Source organism: Delphinus delphis, chromosome X (genome assembly GCF_949987515.2).
Source record: "Delphinus delphis chromosome X, mDelDel1.2, whole genome shotgun sequence".
NCBI lineage: Eukaryota > Metazoa > Chordata > Mammalia > Artiodactyla > Delphinidae > Delphinus > Delphinus delphis.
The window spans coordinates 67,602,453-67,628,207 of NC_082704.1; the positions used below are offsets into that span (position 1 = coordinate 67,602,453).

Sequence of the window (25,755 nt, forward strand, 5' to 3'; positions counted from 1 at the left end):
GATTGCTTTTGTAATTATCATTTAAGCACCTACAAACATTAAATAGATGTTTGAGGGAGAAATTGGAAAGCTTGGATTGACTCAGCATATGGTGGCAGGAATGGAGCTATTTCCCACTGGCTTTGACCATGCCATTCTTGAGATGAAGGGTACAGAATCCAGGACACGAATGCAATAAAGCAGGTCACATTCAAAGCCAGATGCGAGGAAAAACGCAAGTTATAGGCAGGGTTATGCCAAGGGTGCGGCAACAGCTACAGATCCACAACCAGAGGAGCCTGGTGCAGTCCTGTAACACACCCTCTCCTTTTTCCAACACCCATCCCCCACCCCAGAACAGTTACAAGAGCTTCTGGGGCAGTCTCAAAGGGGTTCAAGTTACCGAAGAACAGCCTTCAGTGGAGAAGAGGGTGTTGCCAGGCAACCAGCCCAGCCCAGTCCCACCCTTGTAACCTTGAAGATGGTGGGGACACGACCCCTGATTGTGGAGAGGAACACCTTGGACTCCTTTAGCATCAACTTTCTCCTCCTCTGTCTTTCTCCCTCTCCTCTCCCTGTCCTCCCCCTGCTGCCTCCCTGCCCGGCCCAGACTGCAGTCTGGTCTCTGCAAGCCTGAAGTCTATGGGCCAGTCTGACTTGTCATTACTCAGCCCGGAGGTGGCAGCTAAGCTGTCCCCACAGGAGGCTACAAACTGCTGGCCTGTCAGGCGTCATTCACTCTGGCCATGTTGCTTCCAAACCTCCCTTCCCAGTTCTTTCCTGCCCTCATGACCAAAGAAACAGCTAGAGCAAGAATCTGGGGGAAATCCAGCCAGATAGAGGATATACAGGGTAAAATGCTGACTGGGAGTGCCCACCACCAGCAAAATGGTCAGTAATGGAGTAGGAGCTAGGAGGAAAAGACACAGGGAAGAAAAGAGCAAGCCTTGACAATGGTGGGGGAAAAAAAAGCATTTTTAATTGGGTTCAAAATATAATATGCAACCTGCTTGAACACCTTGTTGAAGCTTATGCCTGAGCGACACGGGGGTGGCCAGGTGGTGTACTGATTATGCGCCCCAGCTCCCTTTGCATTTGGCACTTGTGCTCAGATCATTGCTGAGAAGGCCTAATTTAAGTGCTACACAATCAAAACTCCTGAAGAGAAAAGTGTGCAGTGGGAACCTCAAGGGGAGTCTAGGGTAGGGCATTAGACCAGAAAATGGAAAACCAGACCTTCTTGCCAAATTAAGGTAGCTGTGTTCCATTTACGCAGCAGGCACCTCAGTACCTGAGCCTGCAGATAGGTACACTCTCAAAGGCAAGTAGCCACACCAAAGATGAGAGATAGCCACTCTCCCAGCTCTTGCAAATTTCAAAGAAGCCAACCCAATGCAATTTATCCTAAGAATTGCTCCCTTCCTTTAAGAGCTCTCCACTGCATGAAGCCATCTCTTTCCCAAGGCAACTTGGTGAAGCCATTCCTTCCCTCACATGGAAAGGACAGAAAGGCACAAATTGGAAAACTAGAGCCTCCTCACTGTCCTTAACTTACCCTGCTGCACTCAGTAGGTGGCTCTCTGCAAGCTGTGTGGGGATTTGGAAAATGACTCCCCAAGCTGACTTATCAAATTTCTCCTAGGCTAATCCTGGTAGTCAGTGGGACCTCAGAAAAAAAAATCAACAATGACCTTCCTACCCTCTCTGTTAACTGAGAACTAATCAGACCTAAGGCCCCAGCTTTCCTGCTCCCCTGCCATGCAGAGATTTCTGGTCCCATGTCTACATTCCATCTGGCAGTCAACTGTGTCTTCCACCTTCCTTTCCCCACAGGACCCAGTTCATTTTCTCCACAAGTGACCTCCACCATCAACAACAGAGGTCAGAGAGTTTGGGGAAGAGGGGTGCCAGGGCCTACGACACCTATTCTGTGGAAGGCGTAGGAGGGAGGTGAGGTCTGCAATGGAGAGGGGCTGACTCAGACACTTCTTTCCCAAGGCAGCTGGAGGCCTGCAATCACAAGTCAGTCAGTAGCCATATTCTGCCTCCATCTGAAACTTCCTGTCCACACTGCTCTTTCTCTCCCCTAACTTTCTGGTGGCACCAATTGGCCCTGGTACCTGGCATGCCCCAGCTGAGGTCAACATTTCCAGCACATTCAATCCCCTTGCTTTCTCCAAAAGTCCCACACTCTAAAGGATCACAGCATTTCCATGGAGAGAGGATCCCCCATGCAAAGTGTTGGGGTCCAAAGTAGCAAAGCACAAGGGCTCGCGTTGCCCTCCTGCCCTCTCACGAGTCCTGCGTGCTCAGCCAGAGCACCACTGGGTTTCTCAGGCATGGCTGATTTCTAAAGGAATCACAGAACTGATGACAGTTGCTTTAAACGGTTCTCCCAAGCAAGTCTGTGCAGCCGGACCCTAGGGGTGAGGGGTCAGAGAAGCCGGCTGGGAGGCGGAGAGTCTCTCCTCCCCACCACACCCTCCGGCCTCTCCTGGAGCACCAGCTCCGAACTCGCGGGGAGAAGCGGGCGGGTGGGCTCTCAGACACTTCTTCGAGCGAGAGCCGCGATCACACTCCAGCGCGAAGTTGCACAGGTTTAAAGTCGGTAGGCACTGCCGCCAGGGCTCCTGCCGCCGCGTAGGTGGCCGGCGGCTCCGGCGCGCTTTCCTAAGTGACTGAGCTCCTAGACTGGAGCAAAGACGCCAGCGGCGCGGCCATTTGGTTCCCGACGCCGCGAAGGCTAGGACGCCTCGGGCCTGGGGGCGGCGCCGAAGCGGGTCCGGACCCAGCAGCTCCCGGGGACCCCCGCAGGTCCCCCTGCCTTCTTCCCCAAGATCCCCAGAAGGCGGCCGCCAACCCCAGAGCCGGGAACCCCGAGGGCATATGGCCACTCGGGACGGCGCGACCGGATCCAGGAGCAGGAAGTTCCAGCTGGAGTGCGGCGGGCGTGGAATCTGGGAAACGGGATCCCCTCGTTCCCTGAGGGGAAGGGAGGGGAGGGCCGAGGAGGGGCGGGGAGGACGGGGGAGGGGTGGGCGCAGAGCGGGCGCGGGCTGGCGCCCCCAGAGGCGGGGTGCACGCGGGGCCGCGGGCCGCCCGGGCGCGGCTTACCTAGCTCTTCCTCGTCGTCCTCCGGGCCGAGCAGGCGGCAGGGAAGGCGGCGGCGGAGGTGCACGGTGCGGCGGAACAGGCTGTCGGTACGGCGCCCCAGGGCCAGCAGGTGCCCCTCGAGGTCCTCGAGCAGAGCCAACGAGTGGCCGCAGAGGTCGGCGAGCTGCCGGAGCAGGCTGAGCGCGGCCAGGTGGCTCACGTCGCGGAGCTCGGTCAGCGGCTGCGGCGGGTTGCGCGGGCACAGGCGCTGGGGTACCACTGTGCGCCTGTAGAACGGCATCCCGGGCGCGGGCGCGGGGGACCAGCCTGGCGGCGCGGCCGGCTCGCCCCGAGCGGCACCCCTGGCCCAAGCGCCCCTGAGGGGCGGCCCCAGCTCCGGGTGTAGCAGGCCCCTGGGCGCGGGCCGGCGAGCGGGCGGGCGCCAAAGACACAGGGCGGGCGCCAAAGACGCCGGGCCGGTGGGCGGGATGACGGGTTCCCAGCCTGGAGCGCCGTCTCCCCCCGGGGCTGCACACTCGCCGGAGCCACCAGTCCCTCTGACTCTGGTTCGCTGGGCTCCTCCTCCTCCCCGCCTTTCTCCACCTCCTCCTCCCTCGCTCTGCTACTTCGGGATCCCCCCACCCACCTTTTTTTTTTTTCTTTTGCGGTCAGAGACTCACAGATTAATGCTTGATCCGGGAGAGGAGGCAAAGGGAAGTAGGAGTAAAAAGATCGAGCTGGAGCGTGAAAGAAGGAATGTCTGCGTGAGTGGGGTGTGTATGTGTGATGTTCGTTCTGTACAGTATGTGTGCCCGCGTCCTCCTGTGCAGCTCCAGTCCCAGTACTGATGGTTAAAGTTTTCCACTTTGGTGTGTGTTTTGTTTTTTCGTCGTCGTTGTTGTTGTTGTTTTCATTTAAACTCTTTCTTCGTAAATAATAGAAATTCAAGGGCACCCGTGCCCACACCAGCTAGTAACCATCGGAGACCCGTCGAATAGTCTGACCTCATTCATCTAGATTCCCTTTCAGAAGCATGTACTCAGTGCCACGCACGGGCTATACGACTAGACTGTGAGTACAGCCTTCTAGCGCCCAGGAACTTGGAAATGAGGGGGAAAGAACCAAATATCTTACTCAACTGCTCAGGAGGGCAGTGTCTCTGGGGAGTCCTGGACTACTGTAAAGGATCTGGAATGAATGAATGAATGAATGAAGACAAACCCATTCTCTGGAACAACAGATTCAGTTCAGATAGAGGGCCACCGGTCTATATTTTAAGCCAAAAGGGAGCCCAGGGCCCTCTCCTCTTGGCAAGGCCTACTGGCTGAGATGGACTCTGTCTCTGGCCATAATGGGCTCCTGGGATGTCCACTGAAGTACAGGAGCTGGGGTGCGCTTTCAGTACTGGCAACACTGTGGTCAAATCCTGATTTCTCTTCATTGTAGAAGGTAGAAGACGGGATTACTGGCATCCTCAGAAAAGCAGAGTGCCCGAGTGCGCATATGTCCCTGTGCCCTTGGGGAGTTTCCACTCAGAACACTTATTTTCAACACACCGAGTTCCCATCTGATTCTCCTCTCACTTCTTTGGCTTTGGTGTGGTTCCACTTCTTCCTTTTGGTAATTCTCTCCTCACCTTTCCTCCTAAAAATGTTCCCATCCTTATAATCCCTTATAGTCTTGGTAAAACACCTTGAACAGAATATGTGTGTCTGCACTAATGATCCTGAGCGTGGCCTGTTTTCATTCATTCCTTCAGAGAATTGTCTCTTAAGCAGTTCAAGGTGCTACAACTAGTTAAGAGTAATCTCAGATTTCCCCAGCAGTCCAGTGGTTAAGACTCCGTGCTTCCACTGAAGAGGGCATGGGTTGGATCCCTGGTCGGAGAGCTAAGATCCTGCATGCCGCGCTGCCAAAAAAAATAAAGAGTAATCTGATTACCCTTTTCAGTAAATAGCTATCCCTGGTTCAGTAATTTGGAACACGAATACTAGAAAAGTTGGGTTCTAATTCAAAGAAGAATAAACAAATGGGCAAAAGACAGCCCCTTTTCTGAACTGTAAAATCAAGTTGCGGAATGAGGACCTGAAATTCTCTATTTGGCAAACTCAAACCTGAGCCAAGAGAGTGACTGACTGGCAGGAAGTAGGGACTTGGCTGTACTCTCCAGGGATAGTTTTCCTTGACCTATGGGCTGTTTAGACTGATCTCCGTTCCGGAGAAAAAGAAATGAAGTACCAGCAGATTGAAGGAGACTGTGTGGACAGAGCTTCACTGCCAGAGGGTGACAGGCCTGGCTCAGGCCTGGTGTCTGAGCCGCCCTCACTACTCTGATTCTTGAAGCTGATGAATCTTTCAGGGCTCTCTAATAACAAGCTCAACTCCATGCAAATCAGCTTTAGCCCCACGCCCTTCCCCCAGCTGTGTCCGCTCACTCCAGCCTCTTCAGTGCACTGGCCCTGGCTTTCATCAAGGAAACATCAAGGACTTGCAAAGGGGCCACCTCAGAACAGAGCCCCTCCTCCCTTCCCAGGGCCAGACCCACACTGCACGTCCCATGGAAGAAGTCAAGGGAATATGTATAAATTTCCACGTTCCTTCATATCTCCGGTCTCTTCCCAACAGGAAAGGTGAGACCTCGAGGTGGGCCTGGATGTAGAGAGCCTCTGAGGAAGGAGCACAGGGGCCTGGCTCCAGTCTGTGGAGGGAGGGTTGGGGTTCTAGAAGTGCCACACTTCGGCCAAGCTGTCCGGGGCAGGCAAGCAGCTAAGGTGAAGGGTTCTGCCCCATGCTCCCACATCACCCCCAGCACAGCATTCTCACAATCATCCTTGCTTAACAGTAATGATATTTATTTTGTCATGATATTGTCTCTCCCTCTAGACTGTTAGCTCCATGAGGGCAGGAACCATGTCTGTCTTGCTCACTGCTGTGCTCCCAGTGCCAAGCCTAACAACTGGCACCCAGGTGGTACTCAGAAAATATATGTTGATGATGAGTAAATGAAGCTGGACTAGAAGCAGAGCCTGATATGAAGAGCCTTACTAAAGGATTTAACTTGGCCCAACAGGCAATAGAGAATCATTGTGGATTCTGGAGCAAAACGCTGCCTGACACAGGAAAAGGGCAAGGATGCTACGCCCCACCTGCGCCCACGTCTCCAGGGCCAAATAGCCAGAAAGTACTTGAATGAAACATTTGCTTTGATTTGTCTAAAATCTTGGCACTGCACATTCTGAGAGGCCCCTAACAACCAAGCCAGATCTGAAAATGCTGGGTGCTTTCTACCCACCCACCAGCTCCCAGACTCCAGGCCTGTAGTAATTCACCCGTCACTGCTCCAAGTTGCAATCTGAGCCCAAGCAAGGCCCACCTGTGGAATTGGATCTAGGTCTGGCCTAGAAGCAGAGACTAAGAAAGAGTGGCCAGACAGGTAGGAGGGAAATGGGAGAGCTGACCACTCATGACCAGCAAGGCCTTCCCACCTTCTGTCCTGCCTAACTACCCACTGCTAAGAACCTAGAATTTCAATGAAAACTGAATCTGAAAGAATAACATAGGATATGCCATTTTCTCTTCCTCCAAGCTGACAGATTCCACAGCTGCAAAATGAAAATTTATGAGCAAACTTCATACAACCTACCCAGCTTCCCAGTGCAGCCCTCCGTCTAATTTCACCATGAGGAACAAGAAAGCTGTGCCCCCTGTTGCTACCTCTCAAATATACCCAAATAGTAACATCTTGGTGGCTAAGCAGAGATGCCAGTTTTCTCCTTGACATTCCTCTATAGTCAATCGTTTCATCTACACTGTAAGAATATGCATTCCACCCCACACCCTCTTGCCAGGAGACTCCATGAAGATGCTTTCCTTACGAATGAAAAAAATATTAGTGGGCTGCCCTGGTGGCGCAGTGGTTGAGAGTCCACCTGCCGATGCAGGAGACACGGGTTCGTGCCCCGGTCCGGGAAGATCCCACACGCCGCGGAGCGGCTGGGCCCGTGAGCCATGGCCGCTGAGCCTGCACGTCCGGAGCCTGTGCTCTGCAAAGGGAGAGGCCACAACAGTGAGAGGCCCGCGTACCACCAAAAAAAAAAAAAAAAAAAAAAAAAAAAAAGCCAGTAAGGGGACAAAAAGGCTGCTCCTCAATCCCAACTCTAACATTCTGTTGTTCCCTGGTTTTAAGTGTCTGTACCAAGAGAAATTAATGAGAATTGGCAAATACTAGATTGACTCTTTTTTAAACCGTCTATTACCCTTTTTGGTATTAAGGCTTGGCTCTGCAGTTAAGAACACCAGTAAAAACTCTCTCTCCTCACATAGGCCCAAAGAAAGTAGCCCAAAGAAAGCAAACTGGCAGCTTTTGGCTTTTCAATCAGAATAGAGCCCACATTCAATCAACAAGCCAGACAAAACCCATGCTAATTAACGCCACACTTTGAAAAGAGGGGGAGTGGAGCAGTGCTACAAGATTTGAGAGGAGAGAGGATGCTTGTGCCCTTGAGGTAGCCCGGGCTGCGGAGAGGGAAGGGGTGTACCCCAGAGCTGGGCCTCCAGGGGTGGACGGGAAACTTACACAGCCATCAATCACCTCCTAGGGCAATAGGCGTGTAAGCCTAAGACGGCTCAAGGTCCTCAAATAAATTCCTTTCAGCCCAGACTCAATGCTTCACACACACGATGCAGGGCAAACCCTTCAAGAATTCCATGAGGAAATAAACCTTTATTTCAAAAATAAACTTTGATGTTGCTTGAACTTTGGCCCTGATGCTGAGCCCAGGCTGAAACTGCGAGAAAAGACTTGCAGACTTGAGGTGTTTTGAAAGAAACTGCGGGAGATGTCAGCAGAATGTGACCAGATTCTTTTTCAGTCCCTTACCCTCATATCATATGTGGATGCCCCCCTCACCACCAGTCCTCCACCCCCAACCCCACCATCATGTTTTTCCTCCCTCCCTACCTTGTTAGGACACGACTGTAATTAGGAACATTCAAATGTTGCATTCACTGGGTAATTTTATATTAACATGCCTGCTTTACTCAGGAGACATCATATTAGGCCACTCCCTTGCTATCCTACTTTTGACCTAATGACCACCCTTCCCCTGCAAACTCCTATCTCCCCACAAAATCCTAAAGCAGTAAGTAAAAGTCCTTCATTTCCCCAGGATGGGCTATGTCTGCCACATGATTACTTGTCTTCTATGTATTTAATATTAAGGCTAGATTTAGGTAATGACCATGTCCATCTCTACAACATTAAATTGGGAATTGTTATACAGGTCAGGGCTTTGGATTAATGAGGGGAAAATACTGAACCTGAATAACTAACGTTTCAGCTTTATCAAGCATCCAAATATAGTTAGACATGTGGTCAGCCTTCTCTCTGTAGTGGGAAGTTATGCAGCACAGCACAGAGGTAACAGCCAAATGCAGGCTTTGGAGATCCACTGATCTGAGGTCAAACCCCTGGCTCCATTGCCGGCTGTGTCTTGGGCAGATTACTTAAATTCTCTGTGCCTCGGTTTTCTCATCCATAAAATGAACAAGGCCAATATCCAACTGATGTGCATGAGTATGGCTGCGCTGATTGTCTGCAAGTGTCCATTCTGATCAGGGCCTACCCCTACTGGTTGTTAAATGTTTTGACTACCACCCCTAAAAATGGGGTGATCTTGGTACTTAGCTTGTGGGATCAGATTACATGAGATAATGTACATAAAGTACTTAGCACTGTGCTTGGTGCCTAGCAGACATTCAAATGTTATTAGCGGTATAGACAGTAGTTTCCTGATTATAAATAGGGAGGGACAGCCTAAAAATATAACATAATACAGGGGTTTTTCAACAACAATGGCTTTAATTTCTAAGTAAATTCAATTTCAAATAACATTTCCAGTATACAGAAACATGAAATTTCAACCCAAATATAACATGGAAAGGCAATGAATCAGGCAAGTTTCTCTGGTTTACTATTGATGGAGTTTATGGGATGGTCACATGTTTCACAGACTTACCTCTATGACTACCTGTTTATACCTTTTGTGCCTGAGCTCAGCCACAACCCAGTGGAAGCAGTATCAAGCTTGTCATTTTTTATGGTGCTGTTTCTCTGAGAAACAGCTTTACCAGCCACTTTGAAATCCTCCATGGGCTAAACCTATACCTTCTATTGATATATATGTCCCCTCAATTGAGATCAAGAATCCATTAGCCCATGGAATCTCCAGCTGCTTTAAATCTAGAAAATGCATTGTCATATTAAAAAAAAAAAGGAAGAGACTTTTCTCCCTTCTCCATCCTGGGTCAACATAGCCTCACATCCTTGCTTCAGAGTTTCTGTAGTTATAAATATTATTATAATCAGGAATAGTCTAAATCTTGTCTCTTACCAAATTGCCTTTTAAGTTATCAAAGGCTTCCTGATATTCAGGTGTCTCACGCTCATTATCAAGCCTTTTCTCAGCCCGTAAATGAGTAAGGGATTTATTGGATTAAACTGGATTACAAATTTATGGCAATAACCAGTGCTAGCCCTCATCTGTTTCTTTTTGTATGGGTTGCTCCACTTCCCAATCATCTCAGCTGGATCTTAAGTAAGTAGGAATCTGTTATTGCTAACTCTGTAACCCAGAGTCATCACCTTGAGCAATCAAAAGGAACATTTGCTCACCTTCTTAGTATGCCCAGTTCCTGGAGTTACCTAAGAGAACAGTCTCCAAACATCCCAGATGAGTTTCCATATTTACATTAAAAATGGCTGTCTCATCACTATATGCAATTGCAAGATCATTCATTCAAAAATACAGTATTGTCCACCACTGAAATACAGTTAAAGCATTACTTATGCCAACGGGAAATAAAGTTCATTTTTAGTCACTATCAAAGCACATCAGCTGAATATTGGTCTCGTCCATTTTATGGATAAGGAAACTGAGGCACAGAGAGTTTAAATAACCTGTCCAAGAAACACTAGCAAAGTTGGTCTTGGCCTTGTGCATCCTAGGTTATTTTGGCTGAAAGCAATAAAAGCCCTAACTCAAAATCACTTAAACAATAAGGACATTTATCATCTCATAAAACAAGAGATCCAGATAAAGGGCAGGCACTAAGTTGGGTTAATTCAGATGCTTGATGACATCATCCAAGAGCCAGGTTTTCTCCATCTCTCTGTTCTGCTATCCTCAGCATGTTGGCTTTATCCCCAGGCTAGATGCCATTTAGGGGCAATATGCTTCTTTATTTACATCCAGAGGAAAAGAATAAGGAAAGCACTCTCCCAACCATGGAATTCAGTCTTTCCCTTCATTTTCATTGGACCTGTGAAATATGTCCCCACCTCCAAACAAATATCTGTCACCAGAATTATGTACTTATCTGCATTTTCCAATCGGCACACCTCTGGAGTTAGGTGTTGCGTGACTACCAGTACAACAGCAAGGTTCTGTTAGTAGGAGGAAGGGTCAATGACGGAGTGCAGCAGGGACACTAAGGCAAGTATCTCCCTGGGAGTCACGGGACTCCTGGGATAGCCAACTTTAGCCTAAGTTTTCCCCAACAGCTCAAGAATTCCTGAGAATCATGGACCAATGATCCTCCCAGCTGCCTCCAGTTCCCTCCACATATTCTCTCACAGGTATTTTCCCTAGTCAATTTCTCACACATCTAATCCTGTCTTGGTATCTGCTTCTCAGAGGACTTGGGCTAAAGCCATCACCAGTCAACCAATTCAATAACCTCATCTCCATCTTTATCATACTCCACCTCTCAGCAGCATTTGACACTGATGACCACACTCACCTTCTTGAAACTCCATTCTACCTTGACTTTCACAGGGCTACATATCCTGATTCTTCCCTGGCTCTCTGATAGCTTCACCTCCCAATCCAAGTTTCTGTTCTAGTCTTATAGGGAGACAAATTCCATGGTTCTCTCATGTTTCTGCATGTCTTGCAAGCAGAGGAACTGACTGCCTTTATTCCAAACTATCTTTTAAAGAGTATTTGTATAGTGAACGGCCTTGGAGGATACAGAAAGTATCCAGATCAAGTGTGCTTATAGTCCAGTATAATAATGTCTCTCTCTGGAATAAAGGGCAACCATGCTTACTGTCTATTATAAAAGATTCAGATTCCCTAAGCTTAGGGTTCCTCTCCTGTAATGCTACCCACTGCATATTCAGGTGACACCTGGACATCTTTGCATTGCTCCATGGGAATTGGGGCTCCAAGAATCAGCATAAGAAAATGCTGATGCTCTGGCTACTGCTGTTACTCTCATAAAGTCTTTTGTCTCTGACCCAGGAGTCTCATGTCTTCTGCTGGCATACATGAAACTATGGCAGGCTAACTTGTTAGTGTGCAAGGAAGGTAAAATCTCGACCCTTCACAGTTTTTTTAACACCTTATCTCATACTACACTCTACTTAATCAACTCATCATTCACAGAGGTCAAGAGTAAAATGGTTCCTCCTCCAGACTCCATATTACTATATGCAGGAGTGAAGAGAGGATTCCAGAATTCTTCAAGTTCCTAGTAAGAAACCTATGACTGTGTATTGGAGAAAGGGAAATAATCAGACTCTGAGGGCACTAGCTCTGAACTGACACTAATTCCTGGTGACCCAAAACATCACTATGGTCCATCAGTGATGGTAAACTAGGGGTCATACTAGGGGCTGGTGGAGGTCAGGTGATTGATGGAGTTTTTAGATCAAGTTCATCTCACAGGGGGCCCACTGGGTTCCCAAACCCACTCCATTTTCAGAATGCATTCTTAGAATCAAAATATTCCACAGCTGGCAGAATCTCTACGCTAGTTCCCTGGTGTTTGGAATGAGGACAATTATGGTAGAAAAGGCTGACTGGAAGCCAGTATAAATGTCTCTATCTACAAAAACAGTAAACCAAAAGCAATACTGCATTCCTGGGAGGATGGCAGAGATTAATGCCACCATTAAGAATGTGAAAGATTCAGGGGTGGTGATTCCCACCACATCCCAATTCAACTCATCTATTTGGCCTGTGCAAAAGACAATTAGATCTTAGAGAATGATGGTGAAGTTAATCAGATGGTAACCCCAATTGCAGCTGCTTTTCCAAATGTGGTTTTGTTGCTTGAACAAATTAACACTTCCCCTGGTATCTGGTATGCAGCTATTGATCTGGTAAATATTTTTTTCTTCTATGCCTGTTAGTACTAGACCACCAGAAACAGTTTGCTTTCAGCTGTCAAGACTGAAAATACACCTTCACTGTCCTACCTTAGGGGTAAATCACCTCTCCAGTCCTACCTCCACAGGAGACTTTATTGCCTTTCCCTTCCAGAGGATATTTTGCTGGTCTCTAACATTGATGATACTGTGCTGACTAGACCTGGTGAGCAGGAAGTAGCAACTACTCTAAAGAAATTGGTAAGACATTCGGGTAGTGGAGGATGGGAAACAAATCCCACAAACATTCAGAGGCCTTCCACCTCAGTGAAATTTCTAAGGGCCCAGTAGTTTGGGGATGTCAAGACATCCCTTTTAAGGTAAAGGCTAAGTTACTGTATCTGGCCCCTACTACCACCAAAAGAGGCACAAAATCCTAGTGTATTTTGGAAGCAACATATACTTCATTTGAGTGTGCTACTCTAGCTCATTTATCAAGTGGCCCCCAAAACTGCTAGTTTTGAGTGACACCCAGAACAAGAGATGGTTCTGCAACAGGTCCAGGCTGCAATGCAAGCTGCTCTGCCACTTGGTGCATAGGATCCAGCAGATCTGACGGTGTGTCAAGTGGCAGTGGCAGAAAAAGATATTGTTTGGAATTTTTGGCAGGCTCCTGTAGATGAATCACAGTGCAGATCCTTAGGATTTGGGACCAAAGTCTTACCATCCTCTGAAGATAACTACCCTCATTTTGAGAAATAGTTTTTGTCTTGCTACTGGGCCCTCGTAGAGACGGAGTTCTTAACCATGGGTCACCATGTTACAATGCAGCTTGAGCTGCCCATAATGAACTGGGCATTATCTGACCTGCAAAGCCATGAAGTTTGCACAGTTAGCACTCCATTATCAAATGGAAGTGATATATATGATTGGGTTTGAGATCAGAAGTGATATATATGAATATCTGAAGGTATGGATGAGGAAAAGGCTCAACTGCCCATGGCCCCTACACCTTCTACATTACCTTCTCACTCTCAGCCCATACCTATGGTCTTATTGAAAGTTACCAACAACCATATGGCTGAGGAAGAAAAAACTTGGGCCTTGTTTACAGATGGTTTTTTACAATATGCAGGCACCACCAGAATGTGGTACAGCACTACACTCTTTCTGGGAGATCCCTGAAGGACAGTGATAAGTGGAAATGCTCCCTGTAGACAGAACTTTGAACAGTGCACCTGGATGTTCATTTTGCCTGGAAAGTAGAAAAGGCCAGAGGTAGAGTCTATACAGATTCCTGGGCTGTGGCCAATGGTTTGGTTGGATGATCAGGAACTTGGAAGGAACACGACTGAAAATTGGTGACAAGGAGATCTGGGGAAGGGGTATGTGGATAGACTGAATTAGCAAAGAATGTAAAGATATCTGTGTCTCACGTGAATTCTCATCAAAGGATGACCTCAGCAGAGGACGATTTAATAATCAAGTGGCTATGATGCCTGTTCTAGGGATACCAGCTACCCTCTTTCTCCAGCTACTCCTGTCATTACTCAGTGGGCTCGTGAAAAAGTGACCATGGTGGAAGATTACACATGGGCTGAGAAACATAGACTGCTGAGTGCCCAACTCCCAGCAACAGAGACCAACACTGAATCCCTCATATGACACAATTTCCCAGGGTGATCAGCCAACTACCTAGTGGCAGATTGATTGCATTGGGTCACTTCCATAATGGGGGCAGCGTTTTGTTCTTTCTGGAATAGACACATACTATGGGTATGGATTTGCCTTCTCTGCATGCAATGCTTATACCAAAACTACCATCCAGAGACGTACAGAATACCTTACTCACATGGTATCCCACACAGCATTGCTTCTGATCAAGGAATTCACCTCACAGAACTGAAATATGGCAATGGGCCTGTGCTCATGTAACTCACTGGTCTTACCACTTCGCCATCATTCTGAAGCAACTGGCTTGATAGAATGTTGGAATGGCACTTTGAAGACTCATGTTACAGTGCCAGCTAGGTGGCAATACTTTACAGAGCTGGGGAAATGTTCTCCAGGATGCTGTATATGCTCTGAATCAGTATCCAATATATCGTACTATTTCTACCGTCGTCAGGATTCACAGGTCCAGGAATCAAAGGGTAGAAATAGGACTGACTCTACTCACAATTACCCCTAGTGAGCCACCAGCGAAAATCTTACTTCCCATCCCTGCGACCTTAGATTCTGCTAATTTAGAGTTCTTCATTCCAAAAGGAGGAAAGCTTCCACCAGGAGACACAATGAGTCCATTGAATTGGAAGTTAAGACCAAATTTGTTGGTCAGTTTTATTTGTCATCTTTGCTAGGTTATGGTTCCCAGCTATTCAATCAAACATTAAGCATTTATTTGAAGGTATTTTGTAGATTTGATTAAAGTCTATAATCAGTTGACTTTATGTAAGAGATTTTACCCTGGATTCTCTAGGTGCACCTGACTGAATCCATTGGGAGGCCATAAAAGCAGGGCTGAGATTTCCCTGGGAGAGAGACGTTCCACCTACGGACCATAACTTTGACCCATATGACAACAGAGTTCCAGCCTGCTCATGATCTTCCCTTCCTGACTGCCTGCAGACAAGAGTTTTCATCAGTGTCCATGGGTTTGAGTCTGCCTGCAATCTTCCCTTTTTGACAGCCTGCCCTATAGATTTAAAATTTTCTTAACCAGTCCTTGCAACCACATAAACTAAACCAACTATATATATTATATATATAATTTATTTTTATTTACATTTATATACAGGCCATCACCTCTCACTCCCCAGGGCTTCAACATTACTATTCATCTTGAAACCATCGGGAATAATTTCATCATGGCTCTTATCTGTTTATGTCAGTTACCCTAAGTCACGCTAAGACTCCCAAGTTATCTGTCTCTTTGAGTGGCCTCACTCAGCTCTGTATATTGCTTTTATGATTCCATCTCCCTCCTCTCCCCAGCTTCTGAAATCCTCCCACTAGGCTTTGTGGAGTTTGTGAACAGTCATCATCCCCTATATCTGCAACTGCTTCTCTGTATAGTCCCTTCATCTTGCTTAACTGAAATCAAACTCTCCCCTAAGGTCTTTACTCTCCTGGAAATCCTCTTAAATGGTATGTTCTTCTCTCATACACCCCTAGCACCACAAGACCTGGAGATGTCCTCCTCACTGTAGCTTCCAGAACACTTTCCCTCCCTCCTCAGTAACAACTCCCAGCTTTGAATCTCTTATCATCAGATTAAATCACCAATTATCTGTCCTCAGGAAAGTCAACTGCTGACCCCGGATGACTCACCTTTATTACTTGAAGATTTTAGTACCTGGATCACTGTTACTCTCTCTAGCACTATTACTGTCAAAATTTTTGATATTTAAATATCTACACTGATGGCCTTTTTAATAGCCTGGTCTCTTGGTTCCTTGACCGTCTCTCCTCTAATTATCTTGATCGCCACCCTACTTTAGCCACTAACACACATGACCCTAACATTGACCGTATCATTACTAAAAATTACTATTCCTTTCTTTTCTCAATTTGCAGCATCCTCACTATTCAATTAACACTTTCTTCTTTCTAATTCATTCCTTACTGCTCCCCACCCTAACAATACTTTGGCCCCACTCACTAAACTGACTACTCCCACTTTCCTTCATGTCCTCACTTCCCTTTCTACCCAGCTTAAACTTCATGGTCAGTTATTATATTAATTCATCTGCATGTGCTCTCAATTAATGATTTGAGACCTTTTCTAATATAATGTTTAATTCTATGAATTTCCTGCTGATCAGTTTTTGCTACATCCCACAAATTCCAGTGTTTTATTTTTATTTAATTAAAATATTATTAAATCTCCCTTGAGAATTTTCTTTGACACCTCGGGTATTGAGAAGTATATTTTTCAAGTTCCAAAAAATTTGGGGATTTTCTAGATATCATTCTGGTAGTGATTTCTAGTTTCATTCCAACACAGTCTGATTTTTATGATTTCTACTATTTTTAATTTGTCAAGTGTTGTTTATGTCCCAGTATATGGTCTAACTTCATGACTGTTCTTTCCATGTGCACTTAAGATTTGTAATGTGCTGTTGTTGGATGGTACATTCTCTAAGTGTCAATTGGCTTTAGTTAGTTCATAATGTTCTTCATGTTATCTATATCCTTACTGATTTTCTGCCTACTTCTTCTGTCAATTATTGGTAGAGGGCTGTTGGAGTCTCCAACTATAATTATGGATTCGTCTATTTCTCCTTTAATATTTTTTAACGTTTCTATTGGAGTATAATTGCTTTACAATGGTGTGTTAGTTTCTGCTTTATAACAAAGTGAATCAGTTGTACATATACATATATCCCCATATCTCTTCCCTCTTGCTTCTCCCTCTCTCCCACCCTCCCTATCCCACCCTTCTACCTGATCACAAAGGACCGAGGTGATCTCCCTGTGCTGTGCGACTGCTTCCCACTAGCTATGTATTTTACATTTGGTAGTGTATATACGTCCATGTATACACTACGACTCTCTTACCTTGTCGCAGCTTACGCATCTCTCTACCCATGTCCTCAAGTCCATTCTCTAGTAGGTCTGCATCATTATTCCCATCGTGCCCCTAGGTTCTACATGACCATTTTTTTTTTAGATTCCATATATATGTGTTAGCATACAATATTTGTTTTTCTCTTTCTGCCTTACTTCACTCTGTATGACAGACTCTAGGTCCATCCACCTCACTACAAATAACTCAATTTCGTTTCTTTTTATGGCTGAGTAATATTCCATTGTATATATGTACCAAATCTTCTTTATCCGTTCATCTGTTAAGGGACACTTAGGTTACTTCCATGTCTTAACTATTGTAAATAGAGCTGCAGTGAACATTGTGGTACATGACTCTTTTTGAATTATGGTTTTCGCAGGATATATACTCAGTAGTGGGATTGCTGGATCATATGGTAGTCCTATTTTTAGTTTTATAAGGAACCTCCATACTGTTCTCCATAGTGGGTGTATCAATTTACATTCCCACCAACAGTGCAAGAGGGTTCCCTTTTCTCCACACCCTCTCCAGCATTTATTGTTTCTAGATTTTTTGATGATGGCCGTTCTGACCAGTGTGAGATGATATCTCATTGTAGTTTTGATTTGCATTTCTCTAATGATTAATGATGTTGAGCATTCTTTCATGTGTTTGTTGGCAATCTGTATATCTTCTTTGGAGAAATGTCTATTTAGGTCTTCTGCCCATTTTTGGATTGGGTTTCTTGTTTTTCTGATATTGAGCTGCTGGTAAATTTTGGAGATTAATCCTTTGTCAGTTGCTTCATTTGCAAATATTTTCTCCCATTCTGAGGGTTGGCTTTTCATCTTGTTTATGGTTTCCTTTGCTGTGCAAAAGCTTTTAAGTTTCATTAGGTCCCATTTGTTTATTTTTGTTTTTATTTCCATTTCTCTAGGAGATGGGTCAAAAAGGATCTTGCTGTGAGTTATGTCATAGAGTGTTCTGCCTATGTTTTCCCCTAAGGGTTTGATAGTGTCTTGCCTTACATTTAGGTCTTTAATCCATTTGGAGTTTATTTTTGTGTATGGTGTTAGGGAGTGTTCTAATTTCATTCTTTTACAGGTAGCTGTCCAGTTTTCCCAGTACCACTTATTCAAGAGGCTGTCTTTTCTCCATTGTATATTCTTGCCTCCTTCATCAAAGATAAGGTGACCATATCTGGGTGGGTTTATCTCTGGACTTTCTATCCTGTTCCATTGATCTATATTTCCATTTCTGTGCCAGTACCATACTGTCTTGATTACTGTAGCTTTGTAGTATAGTCTGAAGTCTGGGAGCCTGATTCCTGCAGCTCCGTTTTTCTTTCTCAGGATTACTTTGGCTATTCAGGGTTTTTGTGTTTCCACACAAATTGTGAAATTTTTTTTCTAATTCTGTGAAAAATGCCAGTGGTAGTTTGATAGGGATTGCATTGAATCTGTAGATTGCTTTGGGTAGTAGAATCATTTTCACAATGTTAATTCTTCCAATCCAAGAACATGGTATATCCCTCCATCTATTTGTATCACCTTTAATTTCTTTCATCAGTGTCTTATAATTTTCTGCATACATGCCTTTTGTCTCCTTAGGTAGGTTTATTCCTAGATATTTTATTCTTTTTGTTGTAATGGTAAATGGGAGTGTTGTCTTGACTTCACTTTCAGATTTTTCATCATTAGCATATAGGAATTCAAGAGCTTTCTGTGCATTAATTTTGTATCCTGCTACTTTACCAAATTCATTGATTAGCTCTAGTAGTTTTCTGGTAGCATCTTTAGGATTCTCTATGTATAGTATCATGTCATCTGCAAACAGTGACAGCTTTACTTCTACTTTTCCAACTTGGATTCCTTTTATTTCTTTTCTTCTCTGATTACTGTGGCTAAAACTTCCAAAACTATGTTGAATAATAGTGGTGAGAGTGGGCAACCTTGTCTTGTTCCTGATCTTCGTGGAAATGTTTTCACTTTTTCACCATTGAGAACGATGTTGGCTGTGGGTTTGTCATATATGGCCTTTATTATGTTGAGGTAAGTTTGCTCTATGCCTACTTTCTGCAGGGTTTTATCATAAATAAGTGTTGAATTTTGTCGAAAGCTTTTTCGGCATCTATTGAGAAGATCATGTGGTTTTTCTCCTTCAATTTGTTAATACGGTGTATCACATTGATTGATTTGCCTATATTTAGGAATCCTTGCACTCCTGGATAAACCCCACTTGATCATGGTGTATGATCCTTTTAATGAGCTGATGGATTCTGTTTGCTACTATTTTGTTGAGGATTTTTGCATCTATGTTTATCAGTGATATTCGTCGGTAGTTTTCTCTTTTGTGACATCTTTTTCTGGTTTTGGTATCTGCGTAATGGTGGCCTCGTAGAATGAGATTGGGAGTGTTCCTCCCTCTGCTATATTTTGGAAAGTTTGAGAAGGATAAGTGTTAGCTCTTATCTAAATGTTTAATAGAATTTGCCTATGAAGCCATCTGGTGTTGGGCTCTTGTTTGTTGGAAGATTTTTAATCACAGTTTCAATTTCAGTGCTTGTGATTGGTCTGTTCATATTTTCTGTTTCTTCCTGGTTCAGTCTCGGAAGGTTGTGTATTTCTAAGAATTTATCCATTTCTTCCAGGTTGTCCATTTTATTGATATATAGTTGCTTGCAGTAATCTCTCATGATCCTTTATATTTTCTGCAGTATCAGTTGTTACTTCCCCTCTTTCATTTCTAATTCTATTGAGTTGAGTCTTCACCCTTTTTTTCTTGATGAGTCTGGCTAATGGTTTCTCAATTTTGTTTATCTTCTCAAAGAACCAGATTTTAGTTTTATTGATCTTTGCTATCGTTTCCTTCATTTCTTTTTTGTTTATTTCTGATCTGATCTTTATGATTTCTTTCCTTCTGCTACCTTTGGGGTTTTTTTTTCTTCTTTCTCTAATTGCTTTAGGTGTAAGGTTTGGTTGTTTTTTTGAGATGTTTCTTGTTTCTTAAGGTAGGATTGTATTGCTATAAATTCCCTCTTAGAACTGCTTTTGCTGCATCCCATAGGTTTTGGGTCATCATGTTTTCATTGTCATTTGTTTCTAGGTATTTTTAATTTCCTCTTTGATTTCTTCAGTAATCTCTTGGTTATTAAGTAGTGTATTGTTTAGCCTCCATGTATTTGTATTTTTTACAGATTTTTATCTGTAATTGACATCTAGTCTCAGCGTTGTGGTCAGAAAAGATACTTGATACAATTTCAATTTTCTTAAATTTACCAAGGCTTGACTTGTGACCCAAGGTATGATCTATCCTGGAGAATGTTCCATGAGCAATTGAGAATAAAGTGTATTCTGTTGTTTTTGGATGCAATGTCCTATAAATAGCAATTAAGTCCATCTTGTTTAATGTATCATTTAAAGCTTGTGTTTCCTTATTTATTTTCATTTTGCATGAACTGTCCATTGGTGAAAGTGCTGTGTTAAAAGTCCCCTACTATGATTGTGTATATGTATAACTGATTCACTCTGCTATACACCTGGAAGACAACATTGTAAATCAACTATATTCCAATAAAAATCAATTTAAAAAAACAGTTTAAAATGGCAAAAATTAAAGGGAGAATCTTCAAAGCATCAAGGGAAAAGCAACTAGTTACACCCAAGGGAACTCCCATAAGGCTATCAGCTGACTTTTCAGCAGAAACTCCACAGGTCAGAAACGTGTGGCACAATACATTTAAAGTGATGAAAGGAACAAATCTACAACCAACAATACTCTATCTGGCAGGGCTATCATTCAGATTTGAAAGCAAGATTAAGACTTTTACAGACAAGCAAAAGCTAAAAGAGATCAGCACCATGAAACTGGCTTTACAGGCAATGCTAAAGGGACTTCTCTAAGCAGAAAAGAGAAGGCCACAACTTAGAAATATGAAAATTACAAAAGGAAAAAATCTCAATGGTAAAGGCAAATATAAAGTAAAGGTAGTAGATCAATTATAAAACTAATAGAAGTTTAAAAGAAAAAAAGTAGTACAATTATCCATATCTGCATTAAGCAGTTAAGGGATACATAAAACAGAAAGATGTAAAATATGATGTCAAAAACATTGAACATGGGGGGATAAAAATGCACATTTGTTAAACGAACTTAAGAGATCAATGACTTAACATAATCATGTATATATATAGGTTACTATATATAAGACTTATGGTAAGCACAAACCAAAAAAATCTATATAGATACACAAGAAAGGAGATAAGAATCCAAACATAGCACTGAAGACAGTCATTAAATCACAAAGGAAGAAAGCAAAAGAAGAAGAAAGGAACAAAAAGAACTATAAAACAACCCTAAAACAATTAACAAAATGGCACTAGGTACATACCTGTCAATAATTACTTTAAATGGAAATGAACTAGATGTTCCAATAAAAAAAAAAGGCTGAATGGATACAAAAACAAGAACCATATGTGTGCTGCCTACAAGATAATCACTTCAGATCCAAAGACACACACAAACCAAAAGTGAGGGTTCAAAAAGATATTCCATGCAAATGGAAATGAAAAGAAAGCTGGGGTTTCCATGCTCATATCAGATAATATAGACTGTAAAAAGAAGACTGTAACAAGAGAAAACAAAGGAGATTAATTACTTAATGATCAAGGGATCAATCCAGAAAAAAATATATAACAATTGTAAATATATATGCACCCAACATAGGAGCAACTAAGTACATAAAGCAAATATTAGCAAAAACAAACAGACAAACTGACAGTAACACAATAACAGTAGGGGACTTTAACACCCCGCTTACACAAAGGACAGATCATACAGACAGAAAATCAAAAAGGGAACACTGATGTTAAGTGACACATTAGATAATATTGACTTAATAGATATACATAGAACATTTCAACCAAAAGCATCAGAATACATTCTGTTCAACTACACATGAAACATTATCCAGGATAGATCACATGCTAGGCCACAAAAAAAGTCTCACTAAATTTAAGAAGACTGAAATCGTATCAAGCATCTCTTCTTACCACAACACTGTGAAACCAGAAATCAACTACAAGAAAAAAACTGAAAAAACCCACAAACATGTGGAGGGTAAACAACTTGTTACTAAACAACCAATGGGTCACTAAAGAAATCAAAGATGGAATCAAGAAGTACCTAGAGACAAATGAAAACAAAAACACAATGATCCAAAAATCTGTGGGATGCATCAAAAGCAGTTCTAAGAGGGAAGTTTATAGCCATATAAGTCTACCTCAAGAAACAAGAAAAATATCAAGCATATAACCTGACCTTGCACTTAAAGGAACCAGAAAAAGAGGAACAAACAAAACCCATGGTTGGTAGAAGGATAGAAATCATAAAGATTCAGAGCAGAAATAAATGAAGTAGAGACTAAGCAAAAAGAAAAGAAAAGAAAAGAAAAGATCAATGAAATTAAGAGTTAGTTCTTTGACAAATTCTTAGAAAGGTATAAGCTTCCAAGACTGAACCAGGAAGAAAGAGAAAATATGAACAGACCAGTCACAAGTAATGAAATTGAAACTGTGATTAAAAATCTTCCAACAAACAAAAGTCCAGGACCAGATGGCTTCACAGGTGAATTCTATCAAACATTTAGAGAAGAGCTAACAACCATCCTTCTCAAACTCTTGCAAAAATTTGAAGGGGAAGGAAGACTCCCAAACTCATTCTATGAGGCCACAATCACCTTGATACTAAAACCGGACAAAGATAGTACAAAAAAAGAAAATTACAGACCAATATCACTGATGAATATAGATGCAAAAATCCTCAACAACATGCTAACAAACAGAATCCAACAACACATTAAAAGGATCATACACCATGATCAACTGGGATTTATCCCAAGGATGCAAGGATTCTTCAGTATACGCAAATTAATCAATGTGATACACCATATTAACAAATTGAAGAATAAAAACTATATGATCATCTATATAGATGCAGAAAAAGCTTTTGACAAAATTCAACATCTATTTATGATAAAAACTCTCCAGAAAGTGGTCATAGAGGGAAGCTACCTCAACATAATAAAGGCCTTATATGACAAACCCACAGCAAACATCATTCTCAATGGTGAAAAACTGAAAGCATTTCCTCTAAGATCAGGAACAAGGCAAGGATGTCCACTCTCACCACTATGATTCAACATAGTTTTGGAAGTCCCAGCCACAGCAATCAGAGAAGAAAGAGAAATAAAAGGAATACAACTTGGAAAAGAAGAAGTAAAACGGTCACTGTTTGCAGATGTCATGATACTATAGATGGAGAATCCTAAAGATGCCACCAGAAAAATACTAGAGCTAATCAATGAATGTGGTAAAGTTGCAGGATACAAAATTAATGCACAGAAATCTCTTGCATTCCTATACACTAACAACAAAAGATCAAAAAGAGAAATTAAGGAAACAATCCCATTCACCATTACAACATAAAGAATAAAATACCTAAGAATAAACCTACCGAAGGAGGTAAAAGACCTGTACTCTGAAAACTATAAGACACTGATGAGAGAAATCAAAGATGACACAAACAGATGGAGAGATATACCATGTCCTTGGATTGGAAGAATCAATATTGTGAAAATGAATATACTATCCAAAGCAATCTACAGATTCAATGCAATCGCTCTCAAATTACCAGTGGCAATTTTTACAGAACCAGAACAAAAAATCTTAAAATTTGTATGGAGACACAAAAGGCTCTGAATGGCCAAAGCAGTCCTGAGGGAAAAAAATGGAGCTGGAGAAATCAGACTCCCTGACTTCAAACTATAATACAAAGCTACAGTAATCAAGACAATATGGTACTGGCACAGAAACAGAAATACAGATCAATGGAACAGGATAGAAAGCCCAGAGATAAACCCACACACCTATGGTCAACTAATCTATGAAAAAGTTGGCAAAGGTATAAATTGGGGAAAAGACAGTCTCTTCAATAAGTGGTGCTGGAAAAACTGGACAGCTACATGTAAAAGAATGAAATTAGAACACTCCCTAACACCATAATCAAAAACTCAAAATGGAGTAGAGACCTAAGTGTAAGACCGGACACTATAAAACTCTTAGAGGAGAACATAGGAAGAACACTCTTTGGCATAAATGACAGCAAGTTCTTTTTTGACCTACCTCCTAGAGTAATGGAAATAAAAATTAACAGATGGGACCTAATGAAACTTAAAAGCTTTTGCAAAGCAAAGGAAACTACAAACAAGATGAAAATTCAACCCTCAGAATGGGAGAAAGTATTTGCAAATGAAGCAACTGACAAAGGATTAATCTCCAAAATTTACAAGCAGCTCATGTAGCTCAATATCAAAACAATAAACAACCCAATCCAAAAATGGGCAGAAGACGTAAACAGACATTTCTCCAAAGAAGATATACAGATTGCCAAGAAACACATAAAAGGATGCTCAACATCACTAATCATTAGAGAAATGCAAATCAAAACTACAATGAGGTATCACCTCACACTGGTCAGAACGGCCATCATCAAAATATCTACAAATCATAAATGCTGGAGAGGGTGTAGAGAAAAGGGAATCCTCTTGCACTGTTGGTGGGAATGTAAATTGATACAGCCATTATGGAGAACAGTATGGAGGTTCCTTAAAAAACTAAAAATAGAATTAATATATGAGCCAGAAATCCCATTCCTGGGCATATACCCAGAGGAAACCATAATTCAAAAAGACACATGCGGCCCAATATTCATTGGGGCACTATTTACAATAGTGAGGTCATGGAAGCAACCTAAATGCCCATCCACAGACGAATGGATAAAGAAGATATGGTACATATATACAATGGAATATTACTCAGCCATAAAAAGGAACGAAATTGGGTCATTTGTAGAGACATGGATGGATCTAGAGACTCATACAGAGTGAAGTAAATCAGAAAGAGAAAAACAAATATCGCATATTAATGCATATATGTGGAACCTGGAAAAATGGTACAGATGAACAGGTTTGCAGGGCAGAAATAGAGTCACAGATGTAGAGAACAAACGTATGGACACCAAGGGGGGGAAGTGGCGGGGGTGGTGGTGCTGGTGAGATGAATTGGGAGATTGGAATTGACATATATACACTAATATGTATAAAATAGATAACTAGTAAGAACGTGCTGTATAAAAAATAAATAAAATTAAATATAAAAATTCAGAAAAAACGTTAGTTCTTTGAAAAGATAAACAAAATAAATAAACTTTTAGCCAGATTCATCAAGTAAAAAGGGAGAGGCCCCAAATCAATATAATCACAAGTAAAAAATGAGAAGTTACAACCAACACCACAGAAATACAAAGGATCATGAGAGATTACTGCGACCAACTACATGCCAATAAAATGGACACCTGAAGAAATGGACAAATTCCTAGAAATGTACAATCTCCCAAGACTGAACCAGGAAGAAATAGAAAATATGAACAGACCAATTACCAGTAATGAAATTGAATCCGTAATTTTTAAAAACTCCCAACAAACAAAAGTCCAGGACCAGATGGTTTCACGGGTGAATTCTACCAAACATTTGTAGAAGAGTTAACACCTATCCTTCACAAACTATTCCAAAAAAAATTGCAGTGGACAGAACATTTCCAAACTCATTCTATGAGGCCAGCATCACCCTGATACTGAAACCAGACAAAGATACCACCAAAAAAGAAAATCACACACCAATATCATTGATGAACATACATGCAAAACTACTCAACAAAATGTTAGAAACAAAATTCAACAATACATTTAAAAGGCCCATACATTATGGTCAAGTAGTATTTACAGTAGGGATGCTAGGATGGTTCAATCATCAATCAATCAATTTTATACAACACATTAACAAATTAAAGAGTAAAAAACATATGATTATCTCAATAGATGAAGAAAAAGCTTTCAACAAAATTCAACATCCACTTATGAAAAAAC

General features: G+C 42.6%; 1 protein-coding gene across 1 annotated transcript in view; it reads right to left on the bottom strand.

Moving 5' to 3' along the window:
• The window catches only part of LOC132417799 (NHS-like protein 2), a 123,779-nt gene extending 120,373 nt beyond the window's left edge, over window positions 1-3,406 (bottom strand). Inside the window, exon 1 of the mRNA XM_060001594.1 lies at window positions 3,094-3,406. Within this exon, the coding sequence (XP_059857577.1) occupies window positions 3,094-3,373 (280 nt within the window). The 5' untranslated portion in view covers window positions 3,374-3,406. The remainder of the gene's footprint in view (window positions 1-3,093) is intronic.
• Window positions 3,407-25,755: the final 22,349 nt, after the last annotated feature.